General features: G+C 44.0%; 2 protein-coding genes across 5 annotated transcripts in view; one reads left to right on the top strand and one right to left on the bottom strand.

Annotated features, from left to right (window-relative positions):
- The window catches only part of b3galt1b (UDP-Gal:betaGlcNAc beta 1,3-galactosyltransferase, polypeptide 1b), a 24,395-nt gene extending 15,161 nt beyond the window's left edge, over window positions 1–9,234 (top strand). The window contains exon 2 of the mRNA XM_029137108.3: window positions 5,844–9,234. Coding sequence (XP_028992941.1) covers window positions 6,079–7,065 — 987 coding nt within the window. The 5' untranslated portion in view covers window positions 5,844–6,078 and the 3' untranslated portion in view covers window positions 7,066–9,234. The remainder of the gene's footprint in view (window positions 1–5,843) is intronic.
- Window positions 8,316–24,291, bottom strand: stk39 (serine threonine kinase 39). 4 transcript variants are annotated; one of them, XM_029137104.3, is made up of 19 exons: window positions 24,153–24,291; window positions 24,023–24,052; window positions 21,401–21,513; window positions 21,042–21,150; window positions 20,720–20,858; window positions 20,331–20,386; window positions 19,461–19,570; window positions 19,220–19,321; window positions 18,720–18,853; window positions 18,545–18,593; window positions 18,095–18,160; window positions 16,411–16,533; window positions 15,852–15,881; window positions 15,478–15,534; window positions 14,911–14,972; window positions 12,545–12,597; window positions 12,293–12,361; window positions 11,993–12,057; window positions 8,316–9,713 (listed from the first exon to the last, which is right to left on the bottom strand). In XM_029137104.3, exons 3-19 carry the CDS (start codon window positions 21,413–21,415, stop codon window positions 9,639–9,641), a joined length of 1,314 nt encoding a protein of 437 aa, XP_028992937.1. In that variant the 5' UTR covers window positions 21,416–21,513; window positions 24,023–24,052; window positions 24,153–24,291; the 3' UTR covers window positions 8,316–9,638. The 4 variants fall into 4 exon arrangements, with proteins under 4 accessions (XP_028992937.1, XP_028992936.1, XP_028992933.1 ...); XM_029137103.3 differs by lacking the exon at window positions 24,153–24,291 and having other exon boundaries at window positions 24,023–24,128; XM_029137100.3 differs by lacking the exons at window positions 24,023–24,052; window positions 24,153–24,291 and adding an exon at window positions 22,613–23,934.

The raw sequence follows: 24,291 nt of genomic DNA, 5'->3' as shown, positions 1-24,291 counted from the left end.
CTAATGACTACCTGGCTGCTCTGTGATGTGACACGGTTGGCTGGAGAGGCTCCGTGGCAAACTCCTCTCATTAAACCCGTGCGTTTCCAGCCCAGCACAGCACAGCTGATGGCGCATGATCGGGCCTGTCTTTAAAAAACAAACTATGTTCCCACAGTGTGGCTCTTCATCAGCGGGAAACTGTATGTGTGACACTGGGATGCATTCCTAAAACTGCTTTTGGTACAGTAATAATAATAGCAGTAATGTGATCTGTATTTAACCCTGTGATCCATTCTACTAAAGGGCTGTGGGCGTGTGATATTAATGTGCAAATGTGGGGATAAAGTTCAGTTCTGTGTTCCTCAGTGATGGAACTCTTGGTCTGTACAAGCCTAGTGTCGTTTTGCCCCTTGTCTCGTCTGTACCGCTGTGGCGGCACACTCGTTGGCCGGTAATGTAATTGTGTATCACGCTGTAATGTACTGGACGTGTTTAGAGAGAGAGACCCGCTGATAGCGGGCGGCACGCCAGGAGAGGTGCCGGCGAAGGTGGCGGGAGAACACGGGCTCCAGGTGGAATAAAAGCAAGCGATAAGGTGGTGGTGATGAAGATAAGTGCAGGCCACCCTGCTGTGAAGGCTGTCGGGAGAAAGGGAGGCAACGGAGATCGGGTGAATTTGAGGTTTTTCGCATTTTAAAGCATGTTCACACACACACACACACACACACACACACACACACACACACACACACACACACACACACACACACACACACACACACACACACACTAATAAACCTATAAAACTCCTGCCACGTCTAAACATGCTCAGATTGCTGTTGTGTCCTTTTTAATTGAATGTCTTTCCTCAGCAATGAGGGCCCTTCACATTTTATTACCTGGGACTGGACACAAACGTACATGACAAGTCTCAAGCCTCAGGACACATCGTACTATAACACAGTAACAAGCTAAACTACCGGTTCAGGCAGGCCGGCCCTCAATTCACATCAGGTTGAAGCACGGAAACCCAATGTATCACTTCATGGACACTGGTTTGCTAAACTGTAAAACATATTTCACTTCCTACTCAGACTGTCTCAAATTGAAACATGAATTAAAAATGAATTATTAGCTCATTTTGTGACCAGGCAGGTGGTTGAGAAATGACGATGGCGGTGAAGAGATAGATTGACTTCATTTTTCACATCACTCGACGTGAGTTCTGCACCGCTTCCCCGAGTCAGGGCATCGGCCATTCGTCACGCCGATTCGTTAAACATCACAGCAAGTCAGTAACGTTTACGCACTCATCAAGCACGAGCTGTTAAATCTGCCAACTGCTTTTTGGTGTGTGTTTGTTCCTTTTCTATTACATCACGTCCTTTACCGGCGCCAAGGCGAGAGTTTGTATTCTGCGTGCAGCACGTAGCACCACGCGCCTCGGGGGGGGAGGGGGGGGTGCAGCGAGCGGTGGGCATCACGCCAGACAGGTGCAGCTCCAAACTCACCTTGCCTCGTCGCTAATGTGCTCCAGCAACACCTGGAAGCGGTCGCCATAGTAACAGAGTTAGGACCACCGACGCTGGTCTTTACCCCGTCTTTACTTCATCGTGCAAAAAGCGCGCAACCCTACTTCACGCCCACGGGCAGCAAACGTAACCATGTGTATAACCGGGTCATCGTTTTTTATTTGCACACTAATACATTTCGTGCAATTTTTAGTGTTGCTCGTGAGGTCGAGGTCCCCTTCAGAGGAGACAGCAGAGAGGACAAGAGGCTGAATAAGCGGCTTCATAGCAGCCCATGGCAGCTTTACATTAGTATGCATCCACATCTATATCAGAGTATCAACATTTATTAACTCGTATTATCTTCAGGACGCAGCAGAACCCACCAGATTCCCGCTCTCTCTACGCACTAGTAATAGTGACACTGTTTTATGTTTTTCATCAGACGTTTTCATTCAGCTTAATGTAGCGTCACTCATTTAAATGCCTGTATAGATTTTTCTCCAGTGTTTGGTTTGCTGTAATAGCAGAACACAATTTAAACCAAGCCCCAAGGATAAAATATGCAAATGACAATATTCCCCTAATGTTTGTGTCGGGCAGCAATAACAGACAGGAGCCTGTGGAAAACAGAGACTCTTCCTCCTCCCGTTCGTCTGGCTGCGGCTGCTTCTGCCTCGTCTCAGAGCCAAGGACACAGCGGCAAACATCGATTTCACATGTCTGCCGCTTATGTGCAGGTTTATCACAACATGTCATTCTCATGTTGCCTCTTTGAGGAATGATACAAGCAGTAACTTGAATCCTATGTATGAAGAACGTTTGAGACAAAACAGTATTTCAACCAAACTGTAAGTGTGAGCTAGTGTCCATCCACTCACACTGACACGTGTGATTTAAGATTCAGCTCATTCGACATTTTCCTGTAATATATACTTCATATTTATTGATTTACCACCACCATTGGCCATGTCGGGTCTCCATAGAAACTTGAGGATAGGGCATAAACCATATATATAAAGTGTGTCGTCGCTGTCAGACAGGACGTGTGTTTTCTCCACTGATGTACTGAAGCCAGATCTTATGATGCCACCGTCTCTTGACCTTTTACACACACTGAGAGTATTTACGGGCTCAGTCAGACTCAGTGGATCTATTTCTGTAGTAGACACACTGACTTTTCAGCTCAACTTGCAGCTACTGTAGCTTTTCGTTTTATAATCAGGTGCCATCAAAAACGCTTCATAAGCGTTCATAGCCGGTGTAAATACATGGTAATGGCTCCAGGAAACGTGCACAGCTTCCTCCTTTCTATTTTCCAAGGTCACATTTTTAAATGCAGCTTTTAGCAACACGCTCCGACTCCGCTATAGTCATTGTTTTAAATCGCCGCACATTTTCAGGCGTTCGCTGCTTTTTATTTCACACATGATGTGATCTGAACGCTGACATTTAAAGGACGGAGAGCGACGCAAGCGGTAACTCAACTAATCCACGTATTCACGTAACGCTACAGGCTGCAGCACAGGAAATAACATGCACAGCATGTATTAAAGTTATTACTGTTATCTGAAGGTCTGCGATTAGTGTGTTGTGTGATTAAAAGCAGTGTTGAAAGAGTTTCTTGGTCAAACGAGAGACAATTTATATTTTATTCACCGGCTCTACTGTAACAATGACCACAGCTTCGCATGAACCAGTTAATCCAATCAGGCTCTCTATTAGCTCTAGATATTGTTACTGGTAAAACGCTTTAGAGACCAGTCAATATATAATCACGGGGCCATGAATCTAAACCTTTGATTACGTAGGAGCGCACAGCAGGCCCTACTCAGGAACAGTCAACCCCGGAGAAAATGTCTCGCCTTGATGAATTGCTGTCTTTGTACTCTGCTCCGCGTGCCCGTTTACTTCTTGCTATATAATAAATCATGATAAATTGAGTCTCTGTTTGTACCATAGGCTAATTATTTTCCCATTTGATCCCCCTCCCTGCTGTGGCTCTATAGTGTTTCACGTCATGAAAGTCCACAGATGGGACGTCGGGCCTCGTGCGCCTCTTCTTCTTCTCCTTATAGATATTTACAGTGCTTTCACCGACTCAATCTGGTCACAAACGGCAGAGATCTAATCACTGACACTCAGTGGGACGTTCGGAAAATTGGAGCCTGATTGGAATTATAGCTGTGTGAAGGTCTGGGGGCTACGAGGATCCAACCACAGGCTGGAGTAGCCTCAACCAGGCGTCACACTAGCAGCTCCGGGCCTGGATTCACAAAGGATTTTATTCTGCCGCTGAGACGGGAGCTAAATGCGGCTGTACAACTGTAGCCATCACTTATTCAGACATGTCCAAATCACAAATATAAACCTCAAGGGGACATCAGAGGAAAGCTAATGAAGTTTCATTGTAAGCACTGACAAGACTGGGTTTCTTATCCTATTTACTGAATTGGCAGCGGACAGAAACGCATACACTATTAACGCCCTGTCTCACAAGATCAGTCAACATCGTAAGGATCTGTCTAATTCCTCCTCTCTTTCACCTTCTTTACTCCGTTTTCCATGTCTCTTGCAGTTTTAAGCCACGTCTCAGACAGACCCATTTAAAGTACAATCATTGTAACTCTTCCGATCACACAGATTAGTCAGAGTTATTAGTTATGAATAGGGAGAATGAGCACTGTATTGAGCCGGGCCAAATGAGGCCCAAATGTATTTGGCCGATGTGGCCCAGATCTGTCCATGCCAACTTAAATATTTCAGGATACAAACAGAAAACCCACCATTTGTTCTTCAAAGACCTGTTATGTAGTGGAGTTATTTTGATGATTACCGTTATGGGTTTGCTGGAATGAGCCTGCTTGTTCTGCAGTCATTCAGCTCTGTTAACCAGCTCTATGTCTGTTCAGATACATGCAGCTACAGTATAGATTCAGTTCATCAGCTATGGTCACGTTTGAGGATGCATTCCACATTACAGCATCACGGCGCATTTTTTTCAGGAAATGCCTCATCTAGTTTTTCATTTGATTTGATAACGTGATCCTGATCCTACGTTCCAAGCCACGTTTTGTCAGTGCATTATGTAAAGATAGAAAATCCTTAGTTGAATTAAAAACCACTTAAACACTCACAGAAAACGACATTTTCCCTTTCTCTGCTTCAATCAGCTGGTGACAAATTGAACATTCAGTTTAATTTAGAAATGCTGGCTTTCAGAACGTTGCGTGTTACAGATTGACAGCCAAATGAACTGTCAAATCAGCACTGCTTCAGTTCCGTCTCATTCTGTAAATGCTTCTGTTTCCCCAAATCCTGTGGGATCTGCTGGTAATTTCACAAGAGGAGGAGGAGGAATCTGATGCTGCGAGCAAATTCTGCCATTTGTAAAACAGCCTCAACTTCAAAATATGACAAATATACCATTACTCACTCTTGTACTGTAGATAGGAGCTCTCAGGCTAACAGAGGAGCTTTGTTTACAATTTAGGTCATGGCTGCAGGTAATTCTGCTTTCATTCATTTAGTTAAAACTCCGAGACTGACAAGAAAAGTCACAGTCTGAATAACTGTGCCGTTTCCTTTGCTCCGCACTGTCAACTCAACCGCAGAGCGTGTGAACATTTGGTCTGACTTGAGTTAAACAGGCCAGTTCAAATGTCTGACCCAGTAAACAGTGATTGTTATGGAAAACGAGAAAGCGCACACATAGAACATCAGGAGCAACAGGTTGAAAGTACAATTTAGAGTCTTCAATTTTATTAAACTAAGCTTCATTCTCAACTATTAAAGATGCACTGATTTTTGTCTTACAACATGAGAATTAATAAACGCAGGTCTTCCAACAGTCACATTATCTCAGCACATTGGCCTGTTGTGAACATCCCAGTGGTTGTAATAATAAAGTAATAAATTAAGTCAACAGTGAATATAATTACTGATACGTCCAGTTGGCTGACGGAGCCACATTCTGGGGTCAATTAAAGTTTTTTTAGTCCGTAGCTCAAACTATATTTGCTCAGCGAAATTTTCAGCATTTATTTTGTTTTTGACATCATCACTTGGTGAATAATTTGAACACATCAGGTTTATCTGCAATACTTCACAGTACTTTAGCTCATTTATTGAATAAATATAATATAACATTCAAGCAAGTATCGTCTTCTGTAATTTGTTTGACTTGTTGCTGATGGTAAAGTTTATACTGAGCGTTTTTATTCATGCATGAGTTGCCACTGCTGACTTTATTGGATTTCTTAAAACCGCAGTAGTCTCTCTCATGTTTTATTTAAAATATATATTTGTTATATTTATGGACCGTTTTCTATGTGTTTCTCTACCTTTCAGATATAAATGGAGAAGCAGCAGATTCGCCAGGAGAAGCCGGACGTCCACGTGAATTCAAAGTGTTTCGCATTAAAACGCAAACAGCATCAATTTCCTCTAAAGTCATCATTTACTGACAATTAATGTCAAACTGCACACTGGAGCAGCTTAACGCTGCCTCCCTGGGTGAAACGTCGCTAATGGGAAAACAGCATAGCATCATCAAACTCATCAAACTACATCTAAATGCAGCATAATGCCTTCAAAAGTGTCATGTCTATACCTGCTGACCGTGGTCTGCTGGGCCAGCGCCCTCTGGTACCTGAGCATATCCCGCCCGACGTCCACCTACGTGGGCCACATGTCCCTGCCCATACGCAAGACCGCCAAGGCCCACAAGAACATCACCTTCACCAACATCCGGACGCGCCCGCTCAACCCGCACGCCTTCGAGTTCGTCATCAATGAGCCCAAGAAGTGCGACGGCGTCACGCCCTTCCTGGTCATCCTCATCAGCACCACGCACAAGGAGTTCGACGCCCGCCAGGCCATCCGCGAGACCTGGGGCGACGAGGGCGCCTTCGGCGACGTCCGCATCCTCACCGTCTTCCTGCTGGGGAGGAACACGGACGCCGTGCTGAACCAGATGGTGGAGCAGGAGAGCCAGATCTTCCACGACATCGTGGTGGAGAACTTCGTGGACTCCTACCACAACCTCACGCTGAAGACCATGATGGGCATGCGCTGGGTGGCCACGTTCTGCCCCAAGGCCCAGTACGTCATGAAGACGGACAGCGACATCTTCGTCAACATGGACAATCTGATCTACAAGCTCCTGAAGCCCAGCACCAAGCCGAGGAGGAGGTACTTCACCGGCTACGTGATCAACGGCGGCCCCATCAGGGACATGCGCAGCAAGTGGTACATGCCCAGGGACCTGTACCCTGACAGCAAGTACCCTCCGTTCTGCTCGGGCACGGGCTACGTGTTCTCGGCAGACGTCGCTGAGCTAATCTACAAGACCTCGTTGCACACGAGACTGTTGCACCTGGAGGACGTGTACGTGGGACTGTGTCTGCGCAAGCTGGGCATCCACCCTTATCAGAACAGTGGCTTCAATCACTGGAAAATGGCTTATAGCCTGTGCAGGTACAGGCGGGTTATCACCGTGCACCAGATCTCCCCGGAGGAGATGCACCGCGTCTGGAACGACATGTCCAGTAAGAAGCACCTACGATGCTAATGGACCTGTGGACGTCCGCCTTCTCTCTCTCTCTCTTTCTATTTCCACTAGTTCCACTCTAATTAATGTTAAAACATTGAGGGCTGATGCAAGTCTCTATGTCATGACAGCGGCGTTTCATTAGCATTCATCCAATCTTTATTTCTGCTGATTACATGTGATGATTGGTAATGGATGCGCAAGGCTTGTAAAGCGCGTATTCTCATGCATAATTAAAAGGCGCCGTCGTCATTAAATGTCGCTTGGTTCGTGCATTCCAGGCCCAATTTGAGCATTAGGTCAACGGGCATTAAGAAGCGAGAAGCCCCCGGTTCAAGCCGCAACAAGGCCTAGCCTTTTTCACTGCTGAAGTGTCCTTGAGCAAGTGGAGCAACAGTGAATTTCTGGTTTCTGCACAGAAATTTCACCTGTAATGTATCTTCAGAAATGAGCAGAAACTGTTAAACTACTTTGTTAAACTCACGCTCAAACTCACTCGATGCTTTTATTCTAAATTTGCCTAATGCTTTTGTTTACACGCCGTCATCGTTGTCGGTCTCTTCTCTCTGGAAAAAGTCCTATTTATGTTTTGCTCTCTTTAAAGGCAGTTTTTTCTCCTTCACACTTGAGGTAATCACACGTCTCAGCTCCTCATTGCTCCAGCTGCTGCCATTAGTTATGTATGCGATGCATTAGCAGCCATTTCAGCTCATCAACCCCTCGACGCATCGCTAGAAACACGGCATCGCGTGTCGCGGGTCTGAGTTCAACTCCAGCCATTAAAGACTGGATGTACTGCGTATCAGTGATCGCTGACATGGAAAAGGTGGTTCTCAGAAAACTTGGCAGTTATGGCCACAAGTTTCTTTCCAGACAGTTTGTAGTATTATAAGCTAATGTGACATTTACTGTGAAAGCATCTATTCCACAAGGGATTGTTGTTATCTATTGTATGTTTTTTATATTAAAAAACAAATACTTGAATAATTAAAGTTATATTACTGCTTCTACTCGATGCCTTTTTGCAGTTCACTCGGTTATGGATTTGCTGATGCTCAGCTTTATTGTATATGTTTGTTTCTTGTTTTTTGCAATTAAAACTAAGTTTGAAACAACTGATTCACTCACTGACAGTTACACAGTAACTATATCTACACTTTTAAACTAATTGGGCCACATTATAGCAGGGCTGTGCTGACAACTTGCCAAAATGTTGCCTAATTAGTCCCTATTAGCATTATAAAAAAGTATGGAAATATTAAACACACATATTTATTAATAATAATAGCAAGTTTTTATTTGTTGCACCTTGTCAGAAATGTGACATCAGCCGATTACAGAGGGAACAGGGCTACTACTGTATGTTGAAATGGTCCACATACTGTACATAGAAAACACAATAAGTTACTTCATAAAATAAAGCATTTAGTAAAAGTTACTTTTTACCACCTCAATACTTAAAAATCATTTGGAGCTACTGGACTTGATTGGACAAATAAATGGCTCATCGCCGTTTCAACAGATTTGGTTTCATCCTGTCGCACAGTACATTTAGCGCCTAAGACGCTTCCGCTGCTGCCGTTGGCCCATTAGTCTGGCATCTTCAAACACTAACCAGCGTGGATTACATGAGCACAGGTGCAGTTATATTTCACGCGTCTGGTGATGAAAGCACGTACAGTTAACTTGTCTTCCGGGGCCTGAGCGTCCGTGCGCTCGGCCCAAAAGTGCATTGCGGCGCGTCTCGTTAGGGTGAACTCGCCGGAGCTGCGTCATCGCTGGGGGTCGTACATTTGTGAAATGGATATCAGCGGGTCTCAAACGCTACGTTCTTAGGCACAGAAAAAGAACAAGGCACCTCTAGCATTTTGAAGCATTAACACTGTTGAGAGCAGCAAATTACACACAGTAGCACCCAGGTCTCGTTTTTCTTCTGCACACTCAGTCAAAGAGTTCCCTTCTTGTCAATGCAAAACAAGGCTTGACTAAGAAAAAAAATACATTATGCTTTTATACATTCGCTGTTATTATGAAAATGTGCTTTTCCCCATAAATTAACCAAGTCATACATTCTGACAAAACCTCAGATAAACATCTGAAATCGGGGGGTTGTCATGCAGGAGTCAAAACTAATTTCTTTCCACTGTGTTAAAACAACACAGTGAAAGAAAGAAAAACAAAAATTATTTTCTCATTTTAATAAATAATGAGTTTTGCCGAATAAAGAGGTAACGTGAAGTAAAATAACATAGAGTAAAACAAATAATAAATAACACATTCAAAGCTACGTCATAGCCTCCTTCACCACCTGAGAGCATCGTTAGGTACCTGGGCTTTGTCTTCGATCCAGATCTGTGCTTTGGACGGTGGAATGTTTCTAAGGGCAGTAAGCAGGGGGTCGTGTGCTACGGTGGCAGACTGCAGGTGGGGCCATGGCACAGTTTAGCCTGGGGGGGGGGGGGGGGGGTGTCAGGGAGGGAGCCTTCAGCGGGAGCTGCTGTGAAAGATGTTGCAGGAAGTGCTGATGTGTTCCTCAGTCTGTCCGCCCTGAACTCTCGACCCCGTCTCGCCTGCTTCAGGCGTCCGAGAGAACATCAACTAACGCTCAGCTGTGCAAAGCCAATCAGCTTCACCTCGTCCGGGATCTCGCCGTCGTCGCAGCTGGACGCCTGCAGAAAAGAAAAGAAATAAGACGTCGAGATAGTCAATCCATTCTGAGACGACGCTCAACCAGGCGGCTTGAATGCTGCTAGTTGGTGAGCTTATTATTTCACAGGAGCGGCATTGTGCTCCGAGCTTCCATAACGACGAGGCTTTGAATTCAACAACGCCGACATAAAAGCAGGAGGAAGAAAGGAACGCCCAGAATGTGGACATCAGTGTAGTTGGGTGATTTAATAAGAAAGCGATTGGACTTCAGGTGGAACTGATCACTCTCAAGGATGAAAGAGACATTCTCTCTCTCTCTCTCTCCGCAGCATTAGCAAACTTGGTATTAGGTAAAAACCAGTGTGATATGACGCTGTCTTTTTCCTTCTGCAGTTTTTTGGGTTTATAAAATTCCACTGTGAGAATTTCCTAACGACAGGAGATGAGAGGGAGGAATGAACCCAGGCTGGTCACATCTGGCCAACACACAATCTGTTATTAATAAAAAGGTCAATATTTGTACCAGTGCTGCTGGTTTTAGAGCATCGCTAGAATGAAGCTGAATCCACTATACTGTACAACCCCCTCATGTCCTGATCTCTTATCCTACGCTGGAGAGTTTCTCTTATTTGCCTTTGTTGTGGGGCTCATTTCACCATTTAACATACTGTAGTTCCATTAAGATTTTTAATACTAGATTCAGCGCATTAATAGTAGTAATAATCATTAACCCCTGAACTCCTGTGATGAGCTGCTGTAGCACAGTGATTGTTAGCAGACTCTCATCAACCAGATTCAGTTGCCCATCACAGGAATGGGATTAGGTACCTGCAGCCAGATGCAAATGCAGCAGCAAACTGATGCTTGGTTTTAGAAATTCAACCCCAACAAAACACATTTGGATGCAGCGTCTTCCCACTTTTAGCCACGTCGCACCTTACTGCCCGAAGGGAAACGCTGCCAGTGACAAAGCACATTGGATTATTTTACCGATTTAACCTCCCAGCACCTCATCTCACCCCAATCTGTGGGTCGCTCAGATTCTATTCACAGAGGCCATATTAAAAGGCAGTGTGCATTTAGCTCTGCCAGTCTTTACTGAAAACCGGGGAGGTTTGCTTCTCCATCCCAAGCAAAAGTCACCCTTTGATTGGAGCGAGGGAGCGAGACGTCTCTTGGGGGCCGAGATTCCGTCCGCTGCCCGACCCAACGTGGTGGGGACTGATTTTAAAACAGATTCATTTCTGTGAGCTCACAGACTCCGTAGTGACCTCTTGTTCGGTTCAGTCATAAAGCCGCTCCGGTGCCACCCACGCCATAAATTGTCACTATAAAATGTTATGAATTGTTCCCCCAGTGAGGGTAATTATTCTGGCTCCCAGGGTTTTGTGACACCGCGCTCATACCTCCTCATTTAGAAAGTGAAGGTTGAACCGCAGCGCGGATTCCACGCTGCGCGCAGAGGAGCGGAGGAAACCTATGGATGCGAGAGCATGTTTCATCTAAGACGTTAGAAGGTGTAGCATTGATTAGAGCCAGCAAAAAAAGCTGTTTTGTGTGAAAACAGTTTGACCTTTTGTACTTAGTTCATGCTGAAGATGAAGATATGCTGTGAGAACACAATCAGCGTTATATGAAGTAATAACAATAAAACCCAATGAAGGGAAGGTTTGATTCAAGCCTTATTTTCCGATACAGAGTCGTTGAGCTGTACAATCGCTCCGTCTTAATTGCTTTGCTAATTTGAATGCAGCCTTGCCGCGGGCTGCATGAGCGCCGTGCAGCAGTGTTGCACAGATCAAATGAAAATGGATATTTCATCACATTCCATATTGGCAAATTCTCAGTATTTTTTTAGAAATCGGGGAAAAGACTTAATGGGATGACGCCTTTTTGATCACGCCACGGAGAGCAAGACAGTTTATGTTTGGACACGGGACAATCTACACCCTTAAAAAAAAAAAAAAAACAACATGCCTGTGAATTATACTTGTCAAATTGGTATTCAGAGATCGCACTATAACAAGGATGTTTTACAAGATAATAAATATGGTCATTGACTCGAGACGCTTTTTTCAGCTGCACTGATGAAAGTACCTCTTGTAAAAGAAAGTATCTGTTGTAAAAGTTCAGGTTCCCTTAGTGTTTCATGCATACTGACCTTCCTCAATAACTTGTTCTCTGTTATAATCAACAGATGCTGTTAAGACAGAAACTGTTAATAACTCCACTTCTCACATTTCTGTTCATGACTCAACCCTGGAGGCCGCCGTCAACAATCAATCATGGCTAAACTCACCAGCTTAAAGGTCAACACTTTGTATGTAGTTGGGTCATCTACAATCTTCTGAAGGTTGGCAGCAACTGTGTTGGAGTGGATGAAAGCAGCATGACATTTAAATGATTACACACATTTAATAATGTAATAATAAAAAATATAATATAATATAATATAATATAATATAATATAATATAATATAATATAATATAATATAATATAATATAATATAATATAATATAATATAATATAATATAATATAATATAATATAATATAATATAATATAATACAATACTAACAGCTGAAGAGTTGCCACATACCAATAACGACATCGAGGCCGTTGACTAGACCCGCGGAGAACAACTCCTGGGAAACACCATCAGCGGTGTCTTTGGGAGAACAACAACACAAACATCAGGCCTACGTTCCCTTCGCCAGGCAAGTTAGCTCTAAATTGGGTTATAAACGCTGTCATGAGCACTCGCGTTCCTAAAACACTGTCACTGCTGGCATGCGCGCACGTCCTCACAAAGCAAACAGCACATTCAAACCCATTTAGACCGAGCTCTTACCTCGGCCAGGAGTGAATTCAAACCGGATGTCATTCAGCTCCTTTCTGGAGTTTCTGAAAGCAGAAACAAGCGTGCGTGAGCGAAGAGGGTAACGCTCCTCTTCAAACGGAGCAACGACGTGACTGAGCTGCAGAGCATTAGGAAACAGGCAGGACACCAGGGCTGTGTGCACGCACGCAAATGAAGTGGGCAAGCGGCTCAGCTAGTGTATTAACACAATGGGGAGGGGGTGATATAGATCTGAAACCCTTTGGCTCAGGTATGCAATCCACAAAGTCCATCTCTTTAAATGCTAAGTGCTACACGATGTGGCTTGACACCAGCAACGGGGTCGAACTGTGAGGGTAACAACTGAAAACGAGTGAAGACGTGAAGAAGAATACGCAGACGCAGCTCGTTTGACTGTATTAATCTTGTGCACCAGCAAAACCGTGATTCGTTTGCGTGACTTGCACTGGCAAGCTGTTACGACAGAGAAGCGGAGACTGTGACTGTGACAGACCTGTGGTTTGGGGCTGGAGGAGATTTACAGTCCAAAAGGGAAGGAAAACCAGCAAACACTCTGAAGCAGCAGATGGACATAAACAACTCTGATCAGCAGTGAGAGGACAGGGATCCGTTGCCAAATGTGTCATGCAAGTCTGAAGATCGCAGCCCAGTCGTAACACAACGTGCCGCTCCGTCCATCAACCACAGCGAGTACACAAAGCTATTATGCCTTGATGAGGGACGAGCCACATTTAGCAGAGTGAGCGCTGTCATCACGTGTGACGGATGGCGCTACCTGTTTAAAATCCCTCTTTGTAGATTTAATCTTCCCACAGTTCAACACGTTAAAGTTCACGACACCCACCAGCCTTTTTATTTCTCACACGCTGAGGTAACTTGTGTTTGGGGGACGACTGTATAATCCCACTTCACCACCACTACAGATATTTTAGGAGATATATTTTAGGTATTACAGCTCCAGCAACTATAACACGCGAGCCTTAAACCCCGCTCTTCAACTGCTTTTCCCCGGAGACCTCGGTGGTTTCGTATAGAAATAAACGTTTGAATCGGTTCCAAGCAAAATGTTGACAAAAACCCAATCACACTGCTGCTGTTCCCCATCAGTGCGACTGAGGGAATCACATTACCATAAATTCATGGTAATCAGCTCTAACTCTCTCATTAGACAAGAGAGGAGACCAATTAGCTGTTTATTCAGCTCTTGCAAACGCTATTTTATTCTTGTAATTTTTTAAAAATTATATTTTCCAGAACACTCTGAAAATGTTTTACCTGGGGTAAAAATCTTCTTTTTTTGTCGGCTAACTCATTTCAAGTCATTTATGTAATATATTAGATTATGATAAGCATTATATTTTTAAACGTTCCTGCTGCTACATCAGATATAAGTTTAGAATATATAACATAAAGCCCAATAAAAGCCCACAAATGTCACATTGAAGGGTATATAGAAGGTGTGTATGTCAAAAAGGACATATAAAAACATATTAGACAAACAATTCCATTATTCTGTTGAATTTATGGCCTCTATAACATGAATGCATCTCTCAATGATCCTCTGTGACCATATTCAACAAATACTTTCTCTGCACAGGAACTATATTAGCTGCACTAATCTACTGCCCTAAGGAATAAGACAATTATCGTTAACGATTAACAAGAATTTACGTAAAAACAACTTAACCTCAAATGGGGAAACTGAAGTGTAACAAAAATGACCCCAAGCATGAAAGCCATTTATTTCCATATCCAGCTCAGCTGTTCACCAGCCTGTCTGCTGTTGGATCCAGACCACCGTCATGTTAAAAGGCCTTTCTGCCCAGGGACGGACCTTCAGAAGTCTGTTCAACCAAGAGTGCACTGTGCAACCAGCACGTTGAGCTTCAGCCGCCCAAATATGCGCTGCCATCTGTCTTCCCACCTTAGAACGTCCCCTTTGTTGTGTGCGAGAGAATGCAACTATTCTCCTTCACTTGCTGATTATGTAACGCCAAAGTAAAAGGAGTGCTGTTAGTTTCCAAGAAGAATCGTGATCGTACGGAGGCCGAGTCCCAAGCCTTCACTTCATCATTACAATATTATCACGAACGGCAATGGAATAATGCAGCAAGAGGAGAGCAGACTGTGGAGCTCTGCCAGAGAGCCAGTGGGGGAGAACACTCCCCCTCCCCGTGACACCGCCGGTGAGACAAAAAGAGATGAAGGGTACCCATGGCAATACCCTCTGCGGCAGGTAGAAATCATTACGCCTATTTGTAGCCTGCATGTTAAACACAACGTGACGCCGCCATGAATCAAGACGCACGGCGTTCGTCTGTGAAACCCGCCGCTGTGACGCTGGAGATTCGTCTCACCTCAACCGCAGTACCATGTTCACCGCGCCTTGAATGTAGGACGTGGACTCATATGGTTCAACCTGCACGAAAAGCAGAATTAATAATGGTTCTGAAGGATATGTAATGTGAACATACAGCTAGGACATGGGGTTTATTACAGCTGCAGGAAGTTATTCAGGGAAAAACAGAAGGGAGAAGAATAAAGCGTGAGAATTGTTATTACAATGAGCTTTGCGGCTGAATACGGGGGTGCGAGAGGACCAGTGAGCAGAGCCCGAGATCCTTTCTGACGGGAAAACACTTTGGCTCACAGCCCGTCTAAATGGGCTACACGGGCAGACCGCCTTCAGATGAGAAACAGCCAGGCACTGAGCCGGTGCTGTCAGGAAGACAGTGATTTGCTCAGAGTTATTACTGCTGAGAGCATCCGTCTCTGAGCCCGGCGTTCGTGAGCGCACGCGTGATCCGGGCACACGTGCACGCGTGGAGCCCTCCACCTCCACCATCACCCCCACACGCCGACAAACAGCGGAGCACCAAGGTCACTGAATCATGACAAATTAGCGCTGCTGCTGAATCCCTCACCTGGGGATGCTGAATAGACAAGCCTTCAATGGGGACATTGTTGGCATTCTCCTCATTCTGGGAGGAACAAGACGAGAGGTGGAATTGAGCAAATGCTGTGACATCCTTGGCAAATATCAAACCACAGCTAATCTTATGCAGACGAGGCTGCAAAGCGAGTGTGGTGGCTTACAAACAGGTACATGATGGAATAAACATTGATTTTATCATTGTTAGAAAACTGCAGCCCAAGTAAGACACTTATTTGAATTTCCAAAAATGTCCCTCTGTCAATATATAAGTTGTAAACCTGGAGAAGAGATAAAGCCAGTGTCCAAATATAGAAACGTGTATGCATAGCTTTGTTAGCGTGTTAAGAGGAAGGGCTAACTTACATCTTTGAGCTCATCTTTGATCCTTCGTGACTGGAGAGATAAATCAAACACATTTACATGTTTTAAATTTCAATAATCTTTTTCTCTTTTTCATGAATAACAAATCAGACGCTCTGTATATTCAACAACTGTTAAAGACAAACCTGAAATATTATTGGTGCCAACTTAGATGATTCGTTATTAGATATCATTATTACATCATACATTCGCTTGATATCTTAATCAGAAGCGCCTTTGATCATAGCTGCCTCCTGCCTTCTTTCCCAGCAGCTATCATCTGCCCAGTTACAGCAAGCTCCTGACAAGCTCTCAGAGATAAAGCATCTGCTTCTCAAAAAAAAAAAAAAAAATTAAATAAATAACGAATCGCAGACAGCCGCGATGTGCCAGGTCAAAGACGGAGGGAAAGTGAGGAGCAGTTTCAATTACAGGTTGGACACGTCATGCAACACTGATGACACACACCTTAAGAACTAGACTCATGCTCCATTTGTTGTCCTATTGCCGTTCCAGGTTAAAATGGAAGAACAGATCCGGCTCAGGCCGGAGTCTCACTCACCCGGCCCTGATTCACCGCCGCCTGCCCCTCCTCGCTGCCCTCGTCCAGCTCGTCGTCGCTCCACTCCCAGTCGCCGTCCTCCGTCTTGTGCAGGTGCCCGCTGGAGCCTGGGACCCTCCGTACCTGCATCGCAACAACACACGCAACGCTTAGCGTACATCATCACCGTCTGTACACACGTGTGATTGGACACAGTCACGCCTGAAATGCGCTGGCAGCTCTACAGGAAAAACAAGCAGCACACACGACTAGTCTACGACAGCGACACGTGAGAGCAGCACGGTGACCCAGAGGAGACGCTACCCCAGACGCTACCACCAGAACCAGCTAAACCCCCCCCCAGCTCTGGGCGAGGGGACGTTTAAAGAGGCTCTACCCTGCTGCTGACGCCGGCTTTAGTTTCCAAACCTGACACAGAACCAAGGCTCCCGCAGTTCTGCACAGGGTCCTTGAGCAAAACAGACACAAATCAATGCACTCAGCAGCCATGCACACATTCAACAGGATTATTAAAAAGGAAACACACAATGTGCAGATGATTCACAGTTACTGTGAATGTAAGCTTGACGGCGTCTGCTTATTCAGGCGAGATTTATAGAGAATCCATCTTCATCATTTGTACAACAGACCAGTACAAATTCTTTCATTCTCCCACCAGTAACAACCACTAAGTCCAAGCCACCATTCTGGTGCTGAGCCACTAACACCCAGTCTCCAAGTTGCTCATTGAGGAACTCTATAATGTGTGTGTGGGCGCCCTCTGCTGGTCACATATTGGCGTGTACTGGTTATGTGGAATGACTCTATGATGATACTTCATTATTATTATTATTTTGACCTAGTCATGCTTATTTATTTTGGTGCCTGTCCAAAGAATTGATCAATTTTACTCTGTTTTTGATTTGTATAAATGAGATGATAAAGTAATTGATACCTTGTTCAGAGAATCAGCTAGCAACTAAGCGAGATACTGCCTGTATAAAGAGTGTGACTTTATACAGGCAGTCAGGCTTCACACCTTGTCTCTTAAATGTAAATCATAATTGCAACAGTGACTTTGATTATAAACAGAATAAACACTGCACATACTGAAAAGACAGAGGCGAGTTGATTAAGGAGGATGTGACTACGAAGTCTCCTCATTTAAAAACTAGGATCACGTAGCCTCTGTGATCTTAATCACTGCGATATAAAGAGGTCAGAACATCCTGAAATGACAAGGTTTCGGCTGCGCTGTTTGTGCAAGCTCTGGAAAACGTTTGCTGAGAGGAGAATGTATGTAGATGACTCTGCAAATCAGCAAAGAACAACAAGGACACTGCCTCAGTGGCGAATACATTGTATCCACCAGTGTATCAGCTCAGTAAGACATGATCAGGTCTGTTTATTGAGAATCTACACGTTCAACCTTGTAATATAACTGTACCATCGTCTCAGTTTAGATCCAGTCTTGAAATGTGTGACTGTTACAGTTACTAGACATGAGTAAACCTCTACAACAGCAAACCACTCCCACGATGTTAACATCATACAGGAAACAGCCCTGTTTTACACTATGCCCTTCATTCACCCTCAGTCAGTCATCCAGGGTAATGGATGTGAAGTCAATATCAGCTGTGCCTGAAAACTAAACATGCTGAAAGCTGTGTCCGAACGAGAAAGAAGTTGTCTGGTGTGAACATACCTTCTTAGCTCTCTGGGCAATCTTTGGGGCACGAGACAAAAGCTTTTCAACCAGATGTTCTTTATTCTGGAAGAGAGAAAATTATTATCAAAATGAGTGAATACCCAGTCCAAAAACGCAAATATCAACCCACAGCAACTAAGATAAAAATCGAAAACTTAAACTATGATAACTTTTATAATACATATATGACTTCAGCAGGTTTTTCTACCTTAAGTGAGGGACAGTAATAAAGCTTCTTCAAAAAGAAAAAGTAGTAAAGAACAGTAATATTAAGTCATTAATCCAAGTTACAACCCAGATATGAATATTCTATTATATAAGGGAAACAACTGCTTTCATTTTCTGTTGCTATTATATGGGACCTCTATGCTGTTTGATGCATCACAGTACGTATTATTTCAGTAACTAAACAGAAAAATGTTAACATAACCGAGTTAAAAGAAATACCTTGGCCTTCTGGATGAATTTACACTTCAAAAGCTCTGCAGCTGTAGGCCTAGAGTTAGAGAGAAGTACAAGAGCAAAAGCGTGTCACCACACAACACACGCTGAATATTAATCAGCTGCTTGTTATGGCCCCAGCGCCCGCTCTTCCCTGAAATGTTTGATGCACGGTGCAAACCTTTTGGCGGGATCCTTCTGAAGGCACATATTTATTAGCTTTCTAAATGATTTCCCATATTTCTTTATTAGTTCCTTGTCTTCTACGCCAGTCTCTAGAGTGGGTGGATCATTCTGCAGGGTGAGCATTAGAACCTGAAAGACAAACAGAATAGTCAGAGCTGCACCACAAATTCTGTAGACAGAATGTAGACAATAAAAAGGTACAAAAAATGTATTTTAAGAATGTGAAAAAAATGGTTTGGACAGTATAAGCAAGAGGTTCATTAGAAAACAATTCTGTTTAGGCGACGGTCGACCCAATTACAGAAAAAGCGGCATGTTAAACCTGTTCTCGCAGCATTTTTTTTCATAGCTTATGATTAAACTTTCTCACAAACAAGTTTAGAGGAGAGTTTAATGAGACATTAGGGTAATGGTTTCCTCTTTTGTCCGCTATAAGAGCACCACAGCTCATAAATAAGCAGTGAATAACCAGGTCAGAGACGCAGAGCGCCGTACCTTCATGGGAGGGTAGCGGTGGTAGGGGGCGGAGCCTGTCGCCAGCTCTATGGCAGTTATGCCAAAGCTCCATATATCCGCTTTGAAATCGTAGCCTCGAACCTGCGTGAACAAAACAGGAGCGTCGAATATTGTAATTTCTGCATTAACTTGCCAAAACATAAGCTCAGGCAAACATATTCAATGAGCCAGAGTATTGAAAACTGCTGCTGATGTTTTGTATGCGTGGACGTAAACTCACTTGTTCCATAACCTCTGGCGCCATCCAGCAGGGGGTGCCCACAAAGGTCTTCCGTACTTTATTCCTAGTCATGTCCCCACCGGTGGCGAGGAACGCGCTTACTCCAAAATCTGAAAATATACAGAAGAGTTATGTGGCTGGTAATATCACCATGGCTACATGTCGAGGACAATAATGATATAGGCCTTTGTTCTCTCTGCAGAAGTGCAGGGACAGGAAAATTAGACTTGTTTATTATGTCACAATTAGAATTTGCCTTCCCAGCAGCTGGTTGCCCTTTAATTTTCCTGATGCAAATAAAGCACCTTTTCTCTTTGATAAACTTGTCGTTGATTGAAATTGGTATAAAAAGTTAATTCATATACGCTTTAGTGTAAACAGCCAGGGACTGAACGCGGGCAGAATCGTATGCAGGTATAAGGTAAAGTAAAAGCTGCCCCATCCAGCCAATGTCTAATAAATCAATTTCTAGTGAAGCACCAAGAAGTCAGATGCTCTCAATAACATGTAAATTTAAGCAGCAAAATGAAATTCAAAATTATATAATTTCTAAATTAATATATTCATGCTCATGGATGCCTGCTTAACAAACTCTAAATATGCAGCATGGTGGGATTTAAAAACCTATTAACATATTTATAGCTTCTCTTCACATTCTGAGATGTCAAAATGTCTAATGCAATACTTCATAGATATTAGATTTATTATTCAATATTTTAGTACAAGCATAAAAAACCTATGACTGTTGAACTGATATTTTTTTTCATTCTTTGTTCGCAGTGTATCGAGTGAAGAAGCAGATTTATTTACCATTACTCATTAATAAAGAGACACAAACACGTCAGCGGCAGAAGCAGCATGTTTACCCACCTGCAATCTGAACAGAGCCATCCTCCCCCAACAGTATGTTCCCAGCTTTCACATCCCTGCAGTAAACAAAGCGCAGAGTCAACCAGCAGTGTCGTGTGGAGCAGCATTGATTCTTCTATTCACGGGAGTCCCACAGCCCAACACTAGCTGGACCTCTGCCCAGAGGCTGGTATAGGTTAAACCTGGTTTTCAGTGACCTTGAATCAGACAACTCCACAAAACACAACAATGGCAGTGCAGCTCGATAAAGACTGGAGGATGCTTTGGATCATCCATTTTCTTGTAAATGTAGTAATTGGTTTAACTCCCTAGAATGATCAGACATGTTTTGCTGTTGTAAATATTCATTTAAAAAAAATTGTAAAAAAAATAAATAGGTAAAGTGTTACCGGTGAATCTGTCCATTTCTGTGCAGATAGTCCAGGCCCTCCAGCACTTCCTTCAATATTGAAGCAATAATAGGCTCATCTAGAGCTCGATTTTTGTCCTCTTCTTTACTTATGTGCTTAATTATATCCAACATGGAACCTAACGCACCAGAAGGACACATCAGAGCACAGCATAGACTGCTACATTAGTACAGGGGACTTCATGTCTCCTGGCAGTTCGTCAAAGCCGAGGATGAAAGAGCATTTACGGTGTAGAGCGGCAGCCTCCCAGTCTGTTCATGTATTATTAAATCAAAGGCGGGATTAGCTGGATGTCACTTACCGCCGCTCAGAAGCTTCATGACTAACCAGAGTTCATCCTTAACGACAAAGGAGGTGTAGTAGGTGACGATGTTGGGGTGGTTGCACTGGCTCATCGCTTGAATTTCTTTCTGTTGTGGTGGAGATTAAAAAAAAAACAAACAACAGAACATTGGATTTTCACTTTTAATAATAAGCTGTTGCCTTCACATGTAACTAGACAGGTAACAAGCTCATAGTAAAGGATTGGGATTGAGCTTTGGAAGAGAAATAATAAATACTTGAATAATAGATTAAAGGATCAATAACTATAATGATGTGAATTAGAGGTAAAATTGTGAATAATGAGAGGGGAAAAAAAACACTCTTTACAGTGCTCACCAAAAGCTCATCCATGCTAGTCTGGCATTTTTCCAGGTTGATCCTCTTTATGGCGACGCGCTCCTGTCTGGGGGTACAGAGGGCTGCCTGCACCACAGCTGTGGCCCCGCTGCCTGCAATCACAGCCACAATGGAGCCGTGACAAAGTGGAGAGGGCCAAAGAGGGACACGCAGCACAGACAGCTGGAAAACAAGCCTTTGTCTGCGTGTTTGTGTTACAGCGTTGATGTACGACGTGGCCCGAGTGAAACGTAAGACAACTTTACGTGTTATAATTATTAAATCCCAAATCAGATCAGTCCACGGAGCAGCGGAGTTCTCAGGAAGAAGCTAGTGTGTACACACACACACACACACACACACACACACACACACACACACACACACACACACACACACACAACATACTGTAATGTGTGCCAAATGTTCGTGGCTGATAGGAGAGAGAACACATGACATCTGAGTGCTTATCAGTTGATTGGGAGGACAGAGGGCTCATCAGTCGGCGGCACACAGCTGTGCCGCTATTCCTCACGCAATACGGTTTGGCAGCTCGTCCGCACGACGCACGTGCCAAAATATACTCACCTTTTGTTCGTTATTTGAGATTCCCATTGTTCTGCTAAGTAAAATCACACTTTAAATACATCAATGAAAACAAGGATATATCATTCGATAAATATTACTATCGTATAAAAAAATGTGTACCCACACAGTTCTGGTCTCTGACGTGTTACATAGGTCATAACACTGATTCTCATACTTACTTTATTATTAAATAACACGCTTAACTCATTATTATGACGTGCACAACAAGATTTCGTAAAAATGTCGGTTTGTCACTTTTTGACAGTCCACTTAACTCCGTCTTCACATGACCCGTAACCACGGTCACCACTTTGCGCTCCACTTCCTCTGTGATTTGTTTTAATCGCTATTAAACCGTTGCTCTCGTCTAAGCGAGGCACCGGAGCCCCGCTCAGGAAGTAGCGCGTGCTCGACCCTCGCCGCACTGTTGCCCGCGGATCAACTGGTTCTGCAGGGTGAGACTCGCGGGGAGCTCCGCCGTGGAGCCGAACTAACGCGCTCACATCCGCATAGCAAAGCTTTGCGGGAGGCTACGGCTGCCGAAAAAGCCGGTAGGCCCGCGTCGTCATCCACAGCTGGCGAGCGGCCGCAGCCGGCGCCGGGGTCCCATCCCCGGGTACTAACCTATGACTTCCTGCAGCTCGTACGACTCCCTGGTAATCGGCCAGCTGGGTGTCAGCGCCGGCTGCGGGTGGTGGCCGGGAGCCGGAGGTTCGCCTTGATCCGCCATGATGAGGATGATGATGCGCCAGCAGCTTCTCTCTCTCTCTCTCTCTCTTTCGCACACAGACGAACAGACACACGGCGCGCGCGAGAGAGCGAGCGAGGGAGAGAGAGAGTCAAATTTGACCTCACCTCCTTGGTACAAGTGTCAGCTGGCAGCGAGCATAGAAATTGACACATAGACGTGACATCCGGCCGGGGAAAACGTCTCTGCCGCCGCCATGTTGCTAACAATTATAAACAATATATCTTAAAGCTAATTAAATGCTGGCTAACTCATACTAAGGCAAGGAAACCAATGTACGTGTAAAATAATGTGGCTTCAAAATGAAATGCATGTATGAAAAGCCAAAATATTTAACTACCACCAATTTTATAAAGTGTTTGAAACATATTTTTCTGACTTGATATGTGGATAAACCTCCAGTACCAGTTTGCCCGCTGCTCTGACGCACCGCCACCACGAACAGAAGCATCGGTCTGTGTGTTGCTCTATTACGCGTATTTCTATCTGCAGCTGCAGCACCAACGACGAGCAAACCCGGAAAGTAACGAACCACGCACAAGTGCGCGCGCACACCTCACGCACGCACACGTCAGACACAGGAAGACCTTAGGCCTAATTAAAGTCATATCAAAAGACGAGCAGACAGCCAATTAGGTATTTAAGGCAATATAGGGAAAATACTGTTTGACAGATTAATCAGATAAAATTACTTGTCGTTAATGTGACACAGTGACACGTACATGACGATTTATTGTGACGAATAGTATGGGTGACTTGCACTAACAATCAGAGGTACTAATATCTGTGGCCAGTAGATGGCGCCATCACATCGTCACATTGTCCATTATTAATAGATAATATTCACTGAACCAACTTTTTAATTTAAACTTACAGTTTCGTTGTCGTTGTTGAACTATTAGCTCATTTTCCCAAAATAAATGAATCTGTTTTTGTTTTATTTTAAAGGTAAAAATGCCAACATGCTTCCTCCTCATGATCAACGTGGAGTTTGGGTTGCTGATACCAAAACGTCATATTTAGCTCTTTGTTAGAATATATATTTTCTAAGTTAAGCGGTGAAAATATTCACATACAAGTAGCGATGATTTATTATTTTATTTTTAAAGGACATCTGTCCCAGACATTTAGACTGTCAGTAGGTGGCACAATTTACCAAGGCAGTCTTTATGCTCACAGCTGTTGTGTGTCATTTTGTCACATGTTATTCGAGCGTATGTTTCCTTTGTTTTGCTATAACTAATTAGTCTGCGTCTGGTTGTGATACATTAAAGTCAGCATCTCACCTGACAGAAGGTTGTTGAGTGCTTCTCCACCTGTATTACAACACAGGACACAGCACAACACAGCAAACCTCTCAGTCAGATTCAGCCGCTGCGTGGATTCTTCCCACAGTCGACGCGGGACGTGGTTTACCTTGATTGCGCCGGGGCAGCCTGCGCGCTGACTGCGCTGCTTGACATTTCAGCGCACCAATCACTCGCGGAGGAGCTGATTGAGTCTACTTCCCTACACTGGAATAGTCGAAGGGAAACGGACGGACGGCGATCAGCAC

This window comes from Betta splendens, chromosome 21, assembly GCF_900634795.4.
Source record: "Betta splendens chromosome 21, fBetSpl5.4, whole genome shotgun sequence".
NCBI lineage: Eukaryota > Metazoa > Chordata > Actinopteri > Anabantiformes > Osphronemidae > Betta > Betta splendens.
Note: the sequence above shows the minus strand (reverse complement) of the source record. Positions and strands in the feature narration are given on the sequence as shown.